Source organism: Podarcis vaucheri (assembly GCF_965113315.1).
Source record: "Podarcis vaucheri genome assembly, chromosome: 8".
NCBI lineage: Eukaryota > Metazoa > Chordata > Lepidosauria > Squamata > Lacertidae > Podarcis > Podarcis vaucheri.
In genome coordinates, this window is record NC_138766.1 from 33,910,146 (window position 1) to 33,922,849 (window position 12,704).

General features: G+C 44.6%; 2 protein-coding genes across 7 annotated transcripts in view; both read right to left on the reverse strand.

The window, feature by feature from the left end:
* The window catches only part of KIF13A (kinesin family member 13A), a 73,688-nt gene extending 72,457 nt beyond the window's left edge, over window positions 1–1,231 (reverse strand). For 3 of the 6 annotated variants that reach the window (XM_082234937.1, XM_082234934.1, XM_082234933.1), the window contains exon 1: window positions 642–1,231. In XM_082234937.1, coding sequence (XP_082091063.1) covers window positions 642–696 — 55 coding nt within the window. In that variant the 5' untranslated portion in view covers window positions 697–1,231. The remainder of the gene's footprint in view (window positions 1–641) is intronic. The other 3 variants (XM_082234938.1, XM_082234935.1, XM_082234936.1) reach the window with 1 other exon arrangement.
* Window positions 1,232–5,346: 4,115 nt separating this feature from the next.
* NHLRC1 (NHL repeat containing E3 ubiquitin protein ligase 1) lies at window positions 5,347–12,258 on the reverse strand. The gene has a single exon (XM_082235015.1). It carries the CDS (start codon window positions 11,825–11,827, stop codon window positions 10,574–10,576), a length of 1,254 nt encoding a protein of 417 aa, XP_082091141.1. The 5' UTR covers window positions 11,828–12,258; the 3' UTR covers window positions 5,347–10,573.
* Window positions 12,259–12,704: the final 446 nt, after the last annotated feature.

Genomic DNA, 12,704 nt, shown 5'->3' on the forward strand with positions numbered 1-12,704 from the left:
AAAAAATCCGGTAACTTTACTTCGGAAACCCCCATTAAAAAAATCATATACCCCCTCCCCCCAAGTTTATGGGCACTGCCATTCAAACGGTGTGTGCTGTGTCATGTGATCAATTATGCGGGGCGGGGCTCATCTGCCCCCCCGCTCCATAAATGTTGGCACCCCTGACAGGTTTGAGAAATCGCCCCGAAGCCAGCCAGCTTTCCCCACCCACCCACCCAGCGAGCGAGCAGCCCAGCTCCAAACAGATTTACAAGGAGCCGACGGGGTTTGCCCTCAACTCCACGCCCCTCGCTGCAAGAAAAGGGAGGCTGCCCTCCAGCGAAGAAAACCAAGGGAGCGAATGAGGGATCGGGGCTTCATCCTGCTCACCGCGGGGCTCACACCCCGAGCTCCCCGCTCCCGAGACTTTCGCCAGGAAGGGCTAGGCAAGAGCTTTACTCAAGCCAGAGGGGACACCCTTCCCTTTTCCTCGCCCCGCCGCCAATCCAAGGGAGAGAAAAAAGTTCAACTCTGCAAACAAGTTGGAGGGGCGGAAGGGAGAGAGTGCTTCTGAGGGGTGAAGACGGGGTTAGTGGGGACTGCTGAGAGGCGAGTGTGAGCCATCTCCGTCCCATTATTATTATTATTATTATTATTACCTCTCCTGTTCATGGGCCGGACTCTGACGGCCACTTTCACCTTCGTATCCGACATCTTCCCTGGCGGCGGAGGCGGAGGCAGCGCCGGGTGTCCCGTCCCCCTCAGCAGCCAGCCAGCTCCCTCAGGGGTCGCCCTGCCGCTTCGCGACGGAGGGCAGAGAAGCGAGAGCGAGTCTCGCTCGCAGGCGGCGCACGGCGGAGCCCGCCTCTCCCCTCAGGACCGCGGCGGAGCCTCAAGGCGAGGACGACGAGGCTCCGTCAGCGAGGGAAGCGCGGCGGCGCCGACGTCCATCTCACGCCGGCAGGGAAGCGGCGAGTCGGGAGGCGGCGTACCGGCACCAAGCGGCGGCTGAGGCGGAGAGAGAGGAGCTTCCCGGGGACGCGGCGGCGGCGTTGGCGTTTCCCTCAGCCTCGCCTGCGCGAAGAGCCCCGCTGCCTTTTCCCACAGCCCCGTGCCTGCTGCTGCTGCTGCTGCCGCCTCCGCCTCCTCCTCCCCATTCCAACCGCCATCTTCCAGCCCCCGCGGCGGCGGCGGCTCCTGCCTTCGCTTCCCTCCCTCCCTCCCTCTCTCTCCTCAGTCTCTGCTGAGATTCCTGGGTCAGGCAGACGGAGCGAGGGCGGGCGGGCGAGCGGGGGAGGGAAGGGGCGCGTCGGAAAACGACGGAGATAGCCGAGCGTCTTCGGCACTGAGGGGATCGGGAGTTGGGTAGCCTAACGGTCATGCGCGAGTTCTCTCGGGACCCTCCGCTCGCCAGGAATAGGAATTCGCGCAAGCGCAGATGGAAGCGCTGACGGGGAGGGAGGGTAGAGTGTGTTTCAAGCTTGCTTCTCCAGCGGCAGAGGCTTGTTTTCCTCCTGCTCCGCTTCCCCCGCCTCCACCATTTCGAATTTGGTGTCAAGTTGAAGAGTGGGAGGAGGCGGCAAAAAGCGCACGAGCCCTCCGGGCAGCCGCCGCAGCCGCCTCGCAAGGCTAAGTTTAAGGCAGCAGGAGGGTTGCTGAGGCAGCGATGGGTCGGGATGCGGCCCCGGAGGGAAGGAGCAGGTTGAGATGCAGAGGAATGGGAAGCCAGAGGATGAGAGCTGCCCATTTTAAGGACGATCGCAGCATCTTAAAGCTACCCGAGATACTCTGCTCCACTCTGTGCTTTTCACTTTAGCCCTTTCTCAGCACGGTTTAAGAACTGTACTTTTAACATGAATGACAGGGGCTTCCTAACTTTTTGAGATCTTTAGCGGTTTAAGAACTGTACTTTTAACATGAATGACAGGGGCGACCCAGCTTTTTGAGATCTTTAGCCCCCTTCCTGCAACATAAAACCCGTTTTTTTATCTTTCTATTTTCCTTCTTTCTCCTCTTTCTCTTTTAAATTTATTTATTAATACGTATTCAAAGAGATCCAAAAAGACATACCCCTTACAAAGTATCGTTTTATACTGGTTATATATAATTTCAACACAATTCTTTCTGATTACTCCCAGGCCTCCCCCAAAATGTTTCCTGCTCCCCCAGCGTCCAGTCCCTATATTAAAGTCCTTCCTGGATTAAATGTTGCTCCACAGAGAAAGGTGGCAAATTCAAAAGAAAAAACTAGGAGTGCATTCAAATGTATTTTCCTTTTGACGATTCAGTCACTTGATGTGGAGGCCTACCCAAGACATTTTGCACCTGAGCTGGATCCCAGAATCATGGACCCCTCCCTCCCAGCCAAGGAAGAAGAGATCTACACTTTATTCTTGCTGAACTTCATTGGGACAATTTGTATCATATGTTCTTTGGTGTTATTTTTTAAACTATATACAGATTTGAGTTTAACTATTGTAATAAAGGTTTGTCTCATCATTGGTGATCCAGAGTTCATCTACATAACTCCGAAATGTTAAAAGCAGCCTTTTTAAGTCTCAATAATTTTTGAGGTGGGATCGCTCATTGCCCATATCTTTCTGAGGTCTTGAGGCAATTAGATATACATCTTTGTAACATCTTTGAACTAATCCAGCAATTGGAATGAATTTGATCTAATCTTAAATTTGCAGTTCTGTACACACACAGGAGTAAGTAAAGGGATTTAGCACAGGATTAAGCATGTTAGTCACACATTAGTCCCATTTAAAGCACTTGGACAAATTAGTCATATAGCTAACAAGTCCTGTTTATTTCAGTGGAATTGATGACTAACATAGTGCAGACATCTGATAGATCATAAGTAGATCCTTCTGAGTTTAATGGGGCTTTTCCCAGGTAAATGGGAAGATTGCAGCCTCCTTTAGTCTGGATCCAAACCATTTTGGATTTTGTGGTGCATTCCAGTTACCATGCAGCACAACAGAAAAGGTACATAAACGTTTTGATAAATACCTCTGCATGAATAACTTATTTTAATGATGTTGAATTAAAACTCTGTAGAAAATAACCCTATACTCTCAAAATAGTGAGGAGAAACAATGATACCCCCCCAAAAAAAATCTATTATTAAATCTGACAAAATGAGCCAGCTATTACTAAATTATTCTGGCACTATTACTATTACTGGCACTATTACTAAATTATCCTGCAAAGCTACTTGCTTCTCAAAAACAATGTTTTTCTCATTTGATCCCAGTGCCATAGGCAATGTGGAATTTGTTTTAAGTAGGATGTGAAACAATTCAAAAGCATTTCACATCCAGAGAAATGAGGTGGTACTGTTGAGTAAGATGTCCTGATAAAATTAAATATTTACTATAACCTTGTTTATAAATATCAATGGAAAATTTGTGACTTAGGCACTGGCCCAAACCATGGATTATTTCAGTAAGGGGCAGGGGGGAAAGTGATTTCTGTTTATAAGCAATGTACAATAAACTTATTCATATGCAATATTGATCACATATAGAGAGAACAAAGTTAAAGGCACAGTCCAGCTAAAGTAAAGCATGTTAAAGTTCAATTTTGATCCCACTTGTCTTGACTTTACTTGCCTTGTGCTATAAGCAATGGGGAATCGCTGTGTATAGCTTTAAAAGTTGTGTGTTGTTATGTCATCAGAAGGTAGTTCGATAAATATAACTGCATTAACCATTTTGCATCAGGCACCCCTGATTTACTTACGGTACATGTTTACTTAAATGATTTCTTTGCTATCCCAGGGATGAAACAACAACAAAGCAATTTTTTGGCGTCAAGTAGTGTTGGAAGGAGAATTGCACTGTACCTCTAAACTGTCAGATTTGTATAACAAACAAATGGGACCTGCAATAAAATGTTGCATTGGGGAGTCCTTGTATGCAGGGTTTGCTTTGGAAAACATTATGCCTCCGAATATCAGTTGCTGAGAATCATAAGCCCAGGGAGTGCCATTGCACTTCTGTCTTGCTTGCGGGCATCCCATAGGCATCTGCTGAACCACCCTGAGACCTGCGGGTATAGGGCGGTATATAAAGGCAAATAAATAAATAAAATCTGGTTGGCCACTGAGAACAGGATGCTGGACTAGATTATATGACCTACCAGGGCTCTTCTTATGTTCTCTTTTTTCCTTCCTCCAGTCTCTCATTTCCTTTTAGTTTCTGTCCTCAATGCCTTTTCTTCTTGTCCTTGCTGTCTTCAGAAGCAACAACTTCCACAAGTAGGTTGTGCAGTGCGACCAGCTGCAACAGACTCAAAACATGCTTACCAACTCCACCACGGGCATCTGAATCCAGGGAGAGAAGAAGGAGCAGTTGAGCTGTAGGACACCAGCATTCTTCCCTCTCCACTTTGACAGTGACTGGGTGGGCCTTGGGTGTTCCCACAAATAATTTCCCCAGGTGGTCGCAAAAAGTCAGGGAGGGGTCTTTTCTGGCCAGAGGTCTTCAGGCTAACCTTTATCCAAGCCACACTGCTTTAAACTATTTCAGGATGCAGCAAGAATGTTAATTACGATTTAACAAGTTCTCAGATGGAAGCTAAATAGCTTTGTGGTGTTTTGTTCTTTTTAATGTCATTTGCCAAGCCATAAAATGAGGTTTTCTTGATGCCTGCAAATTACACATCAAAAATCTTCAGGTTTTTTTAGGAACTCCACCAACAAAGTTTTACAGTTTGTAACAACAGTCAGGCACACACAGTTCTCTCGGACAACAGGAGAAAAAAAGGACAGATTTCTTTTGTCTAATCAATAGTTTAATCAGTCCCGTAAATGCCACTGTGGTGGTATGCTTTATGATGGGCAGACAGGAATCATAAGTGAAGCATTGTGCGAGAGAGAAAGAGAAAGGAGGATATTGACTCTCAGTCGCCTTTTCTTCTAATGTAGAACACAGTGATTACCTTTGAAAAAGAGATTAGAGGTTCAAAGTTCCTATATTTGAGGCTCTTTGCCCTACCACATTCACTTTAAGTTCTCGTTTCTGCACACCCAGCTCTGGAAAATGAATTGCTTACCCCCTAAAAAGTAATTAACTGCCACATTCAGTTTGTGACATGTACAACATAAATGAGCATGAGCTGCGGAAAGGACAAGCCTTCCATTATTCGCCCCTCCCTAAAAAAAGCATTCACTCTCTTCATCATTACAATAAAGAATGTCTGGTATGCAAGTATGGCTGAAGCAGATCCCCACAGTTCTATTGTGAACATGAATCCTGAATTGAGATGAGGGGCTCCTGACAAAACAAAGCAGGAGGCCGGCTGGTAAATACTGTTAGGTTATTATTTATGTATTCGGGACAAATTTATTTTTAAAAAAATTTCATTTTCAGACAGCAATACATAAGGAAGGAAATTGTACAACTTTGCACTTTAAGAATGACCTGTGAAAAGCTGTAGATCATCCTGAAAGCTATCATTCCAAACTATAATGAGCAAGCACCAGCTTTCTATAAAATGGGCAGCCCATTTGCTTACCTTCCTGGATTAGCAAATAAGTAGTAAAGTTCACCATAATAGTAGCATCCCACAATCTGTAAAGCTACTCCAAATGTGGCAGTATGTGTGCCAGTATCTGTCCACACACACAGAGATAATACATACATTGCTGCTTCTAGCTACTTATAAACTTGGCTTGCTGATAAGTTCTCATAAATATCCAGATAGAGCATTCACTGGCTGTTTAGGTATTGTTTCTGTATCTGCCTCTTACTTTGAGTTATTAAAAATAACCTTAAAACTACAAGAGTTGTCAGGGAAAGCAACAAATACACCACAAATACTCTTTTCATGAATGAGAGTCAAAGTACATGTATAAGGAAGCCTGAATATATATTGGAAGGCAGTTTCAAAAGAGTGATTTTGAGCAAAGCAGTGAGAAATGAAAGGGTCTTTACCTAACCCTTTCCCTACCAGTCATTTTCTGTTCAAAAGCATGAGGGCCATCCCCTAAGCAGCTCTCTGGAGATTCAGACATGGCCAAAGGAAGCCTGTTGGCATTCGTCCCTGATGGGTTGGAGACACTTGAGACACTTACACAATATCTTATTCTTCTAAAGGCCATTACTTGGCAACTAAGGATGAACTTACAAAATTAAATAAAAATAAAGGTCAATTGGCAGTTCTATTCCCAAATTCTATTTGGAGCTTAGATCTCTGCTTCTTGGAACTGCTGCCACCTGAGAGCTGTGTTGTAGAAATTTAAAGTCTTTGCATTTGTTAAATAAGTATTTTTATGCAGTATTCTCTGTGTAGAACACATTTTCTGTTTCTGATATAAAATTTGCACCTCTTAACAGCCTTCACGGTTTAAAGGATCATGGGGATTAGGCAATTGGTTTCTGGGGGTGGTGTACTTCTTCTTGGAGCTCAATTTCTCCTCCTCTGAAGGATAGTTTCCGTGGCAAGGGGGCATGAGCAATAACACAATAAGTGCATCCACAGTGGTGGATTTATAAAGGATCGCCCCTACGCCAGTCCACTTTATTAGTTGTTCCACAATATCCCCTGATGTTCCTGCATTGCTGTCTGGCAAGTCACACTTGCTCTATAGTGCAACCAATATGGGAATAAAGAAAATCCACAAACCATATGTGGGATGAAATTCAGCAGGAAGCTACTGGTCATACACCAACTGGAAACAAATCGGCTATGGCTGCCCCCGAACTTTTGTAGGAAGAAAGAGTATTGACCATCCTGATACCATCATAAAAACAAATCACTGTAAATGCACAATAGGAAGGACATCTGTGGTGGGGTTCTGAGACAGTTTAAATGACTGAGAGGCAAATCAGACGTGCTCTGTCTACAGTGTGTTGCTTTCAGCAGTTTTGCATTCACACTCTAGCTTGTGGATGCAAATGTGCATCAGGACATGCACCTGAGCACCGATTCCACTGAAAGCAATGCAGGATGCGCAAAACAGCATTCATACTGGGATGGGAAAGTGGATGCAGATCCCATTTTGAGCCATGGTTCCTGATCTAGCAAATAGTATGTGCAGGGAAAGAGATGTGCTTGCTGGAAAAAGCATGTTACGTTAGTTGGATCAGGTGTGCCAACACGGGTTTGGGTGGTGGGAGGCAAAATATCCTCTTTTCACTGCCCATCTCTTCCTCCTCCTCCTGCAAAACTGCAGATTCTTCCACTTGCGTTCAAAGCATAGTCAACGCATTAGACTAAGCCACTTATTTTCATTAAGAGTTGATGGGTTGCTATGCCTACTACTAGCTCTTAACAGAAAACAATGTGATTTGAAACTCAGTGAATCATTGTATGTGACAGGGTGATGAAGATAACACTCGGTGGGGAGGGGAATCACTGTTGTACATGTTGTCTTGCAACATACAGTGCTCACATTTATCTGGAGTTCCAACAAACTTAAATAGACCAATAGAAAGGCATGATAATGGTGTTTTTCAATGTACAGAGAAAGCTGGCCATAGATGGAGCATGTGACAATTCAAGGATCGAGGCAGCAGCATCCATCATTTTCATGGGGCATCCACAGTACTCCCAAATGCACTGGGAGACATAAAACATGGAAGACTATTCTAAGAAAACAGAACTGCACATTCATAAATAAAATTCATAATGTAGGTGTGAAGGCATTACAGATTTCACGGTGGGGGCAGTTTTTAGTCGGATGCTGAAAGGTTCAAGTCTTGTGGATTATTTCAAATAAAAACAAAAAGTCCTGCGATCCAGTTATAGATTCCCTCACATCAAGTCTATTTCAGCCCTGAGCTACTGGACAAGTTGTATTAATAATGTTGCCATAGTTTATCTTGTGGGATATTTAAAAACAACTGTAACAAATCGGGGGAGGACTTTGGTTTTTCAAATTTCAGTGGAGCCCTGTGCAAGGCCAAAATTTGGTGCCCCCCCCCAAATGCAACATAAGTCATGACTCTGTTCATCCCATTTTTTCAGTAGCTATTAAGTACAACTAACTTAGGCTCCAACTTTTTTAAAAAATATATAATTCACAGTTTAATCTTCCGTATATCCAAATCTCTTCCCTTCCTACCACCATCTCAATGGTGTCTGTTTTGGCTCTCAGTGTGTAGAAGGTAAACGGCTGAGTCAGCCAGAGAAAAGTGCTTCCTAAACAACAACAGCATGGCATGATACAGTGACAATTTCATCATTAAAAAGATCACGTTTGCAGATAAAAAGGAAGATACACCTCAGAGTTCATTGGGTCCTTTCCATGCTAAAGCAATTCCACAATTTTTTGCCACAAGTAGGTACTGGACTTCCAACATTTTCCCCACAACCAAAGGAAAAGAGAAAATGACTATCTTTATTTCATTATTAAACACAATGAGGGTTTTTAAAAAAAAATCTCACAAGGTCCTAAGTCATCAACATCTTGATGCAGTAAACCTTTCCCTCCAGGTCAACCTGTAATGTTAAAACTTTTTTGTAGTATTTCATGAGTTTTTAATTTATTTCTTCCTTAATTTATCAAAGAGTAAGGTAACAGTTCTACCAGAATAACCAGTGGGGAAAAGGCACTGCATTCCCCCCCCCCCCCCAGTCCTAAGAGCCTGATTATCCCATGATCAGAGATTCTTTAAGCTCATCTCAATAACATTCTAAAAACACTTCTATGTTATATTTAAGAAAACAGAAATAAATTGTGTCTAGTGTTACCAGCAATACACTGGGCCTTCTGTTTCTAACAGCAACAAAGATTATGTATTGTAGTGAGGGCGGGGGCAAGATGCAACCAAAGGGATTTTTCTTTCTGATGTGTATGATTTTTAAAAACTAAAAACAGCCTTTGAGGCCACAAATTTCAGTCGAAAAATGGCAGGAAGGAGGGCTTATGTAACTTTTCTTCCAGCTGCCTCCCCCAACTCAAAATTAACCCCAGGTGTGTTTCTCAGTACAGGAAATATTATATTGGCACCTGTATTTTTTCTTCTATGGAATGAAAGGGGGGGGGTTGCTGCAGAAAAACAGCCAGAAGGGAAATAGTTAAGCAGCCCTCCCCCATTGTTTTTTAACTGAAACTCATAAAAAAGAAGCACAGCTGTGTGTAAGGCGCAGTTCGGCACTTTACATTCATCAAAATAAATAGTTTTTACATTTTTTATATTTAAACAACAACCCAAAAAGTACAATTAAATCACAGTTTCTTTTAAATCTGCAATGGAAAAAATATATAACCAGCCAAACAGGCACTCCTTCTATAAATATGTGTAGTTACAATGGTCACTGACAAACTCAGAGGTATTCAGAGGTATTCAATATAAAGCAGATGGAGATGATCTGTTCTATAAAATATACACCCAGCGGAACACCCTTGAAAAGGCAGGTTTGCACTAGTTTAACTGGCTTCAAGGTGTGTGGAAAAAGCTGGTTTAATGGCATGGCCATGAGTCATTCCCATGCCTCCACCATCCTGAACATGCCCCTTCTCTGCCCCGCTTTGTTCCGCTTAAATGCTTTGCAGGATGACCTGGCAACACATCTGGTGAAGGCATCTATCCCCAGTGTAGCCAGCCCTGACTAATGCTGCCACAGTGTTTAATTTCTTGGGTCAGCTTACAATGGCCAGTGCAATGTCATAAAACATGACTTCGTAAACCTGGTATCCTCCAGATGTTTTGGACTGCAACTGTCATCAGTGCTAGATGGGAAGGCGATGCAGCTGGAGTGAATGGAACCTGTGGTCCAAAAGACCCAGAAGGCACCAGGTAGGGGGAAGACTGCACTAACAGATGCTGGCCATTCTCTTAAACACTCATTTGCTTATGCAAGGGGGGCGGGGCGGTCATACATTCTGGCTGAAGGTGGGCTTTCACATGTGCCATCCAAAATCCAAGGGAAACACAAGCCTGTCTACAGCCCAGCATAGAAAGTTACCAGCATTCTTCACGTACAGCTTCTGCAATACCCAACTGCAGTAACTCCTTTGGCAATGGCCAACATAAACGTCCAGCACCTTAGTTCAATGGGATTTCCTCACTAGTCTGAGGTTACAGTACATATCACAGCCTTAAGTAGTCTAGTTCACATCCGCTGAACTGATTCCACAATACACAACATGGATAAGACTCATATCAGCTTCTCTCTCTCCCTCTCTCAATTTATTTATTTGGTTTTTCAGATTAAAATTTTTCCGTCACATATCCAACATACAACATAGAAACAAGATTCCAAAGAATCTCCTGGACTTCCCTCCTCCCCTTTGTGGGTCCTATTGTTAATAATTTCCTCCTGCATCTTTTATAATGATCCAAATCGTTTACCTCTCCGTTGTGTTCAAAATTCACCATTAAACTACAAGCGTTATTCCAATCCTACTAACGATTTTAGCTGTTTACAATGGCTTTTAATATAAATGAAAAAATTTCCCCCATTCCTTATTAAAATTTTGGTCTTCCTGATTTCTAATTCTTGCGGTAATTTTAGCCATTTCGGCATAATCCATCAGCGATCCTTAGAGAAGTTGGGGTGTTAGGCACAAAGAGCTTCCACATACTCTCTGTTAAGCTGTGAATCAGGCAATGTGAAAGCAGCACACCCCCATATTTCAGCTAGCCGTGAATACTTTCAAAGAATGATCTCCACCATCCAAGACAATCAGAGAACTGTCTGGCGTGAAAGCTAATGCCAAAGGGTAAGAAAGACCCTGGGTAATGATAGGTTTACACATAGGGAACTCTTCAGGTTTTCCAAGGCAGAAGACTGCTTGGTTATAGCCATCGGTTACTATTACTTGACCTTCCCTGCTGAAGGTCACATCACTGGCATATATTTTGGAAGGAAATACTAGATTCAAGCCAAAAGTGTCCAACTGGCTTATGAGCTGCATGTCTGCAGCGAATACTTTCAGCATGGTGCAGCCGCAGCTAGGTCCTTTCGCCATCAAATGCTCTATGACAGCAATGGCCCCAGAGGCCTGAGAAACGGCCACTTTCCTCGGGTCACACAAATTAGAACAGAGTTTTTCCACCCCCTTTAATTCCCCCCGCTTAAAGTCGGCTGTCAAGCGATACAGAGCACCTGCCACCGAATCGGTCATGATCACATCGTTCTGAGGCGTAGTATCCAGACCCCAAGGTAAACCGAAGGACTCGGAGATAACCAGCTTTCCCCTGCCGTTGAAGTCGAACACTTTGACAGAACGATCCCCGCTGTCCGTGACTGCGATATGTCCGTCCAGCGTGATGGTGACATCGGTCGGGTACCTGATGTCATTTCCTGCCTGCCCTCTTTCTCCAAACTGCTGTATGACGCGCCCGTTGAAACTGAACAGCTTAATCCTCTTCTTGCCGTCGTGAGCCACCGCTAGGCAGGCAGACCTCTGGCACACAGCAATCCCTGTCGGGTTGACCAGGGTCCCCCATCCTCCGAAAGACAGGTGAAATGTTAAGACCTGAGATCCTGGCATCACCACATCCTCAGCTGCTCCAACGGTCCTTCCTGAAACCGGAACACTGATGGATGAAGAGCTCAAGATCTCCATCAGGTGCAACAACGGCAAGCAATCGCTGGTCTCGGAAGATTTGCAAGCCCTGCGGCAGAAAGGGCACTCTAGCTTAAGACTCCGGGGATGGGCCAGTGATGTGACACACTCCAGGCACATGACATGTCCGCATGGCAAGTTCCTGGGCCGGCGCTTTTTCTGCTGGCTGTATTTTTCAAAGCACACTTTGCATTCGAGCAGACTGTTCTCTGTCTGGTCCAGCAGCTCTGTCGTGGTCTGCATGCTGTCACTGGCCTTGGCAGACATTTGTGCAACTCTTAAGAGGATTGTTGTTCTGCTGGTGGTGTCCTGTGCCATCTGGTCACGTGGGTGCAGTCACAAGACCCTCTTACATCAGAGAGAGAGGCCTTCGTGCAGAGTGAGTACAGTGAACTCGACAGCGATATTCTGCAATGGCAGCGTTGGTTGTAGTTTGCTGCCCCCTTGAGGAAGCTTTACGATAAAGCAGCAGATTCACAAGGGCACCAACCTGCCATTCATGTATTCGCCTTCTCTTTCCAGTGTTTATTTTTAGCTTGCGTGAAAATGGGAATAAATATGCTCCTGATTCAATTGCAATATGAACCTGAATACTGGTAAGGTGCCCATCTTTACCCGTATAAATTGAATCCAGTATGTTTGGGTTTACTGTACCATTCCACTTCTCAAGGATCACTGTTCAATTAAAATCCACGAAAACAAATAAATGGTGGGGGCAAAGGCTGGTTTCAAAGGCTGTCTTCCAGACTTCAGCATGAGAAACATTTATAGATTTACTAGAGACTCTGCCCTCAGGTATAACCAAAGCCAACCATTTTGGTAGTGTTTTCTTAAAAAATAGGGATTATTAATTATTTAGAGAGAGATCAGGTACACCATTGACCTAAGGCTGCCCTTGTGGCTGACTCCTATTTATTTTGCAAATTTGCTGTCTCACTTTCTTCTAGATCTACTTATATCTAACTCTGTTCTCTTTCCTGCTGCTGGTGCTTCCTCTCCCCCAGTCGCTGCCCCCTTTTGTCCTCCTGACTCCCATCCCCATGGAGTGGCTCCTATTGTCCAGCCCGGACAATGAGGTACAGAGCTAAGGGCCTTCTGGCGGTTCCCTCACAGCAAGAAGTGAGGTTACAGGGAACTAGGCAGAGGGCCTTCTTGGTAGTGGCGCCTGCCCTGTGGAACTCCCTCCCATCAGATG

Bases quoted from the DNA above. Each gene is read 5' to 3' on its own strand.
- NHLRC1 (XM_082235015.1), bottom strand. From the start codon at position 11,827: ATGGCACAGGACACCACCAGCAGAACAACAATCCTCTTAAGAGTTGCA.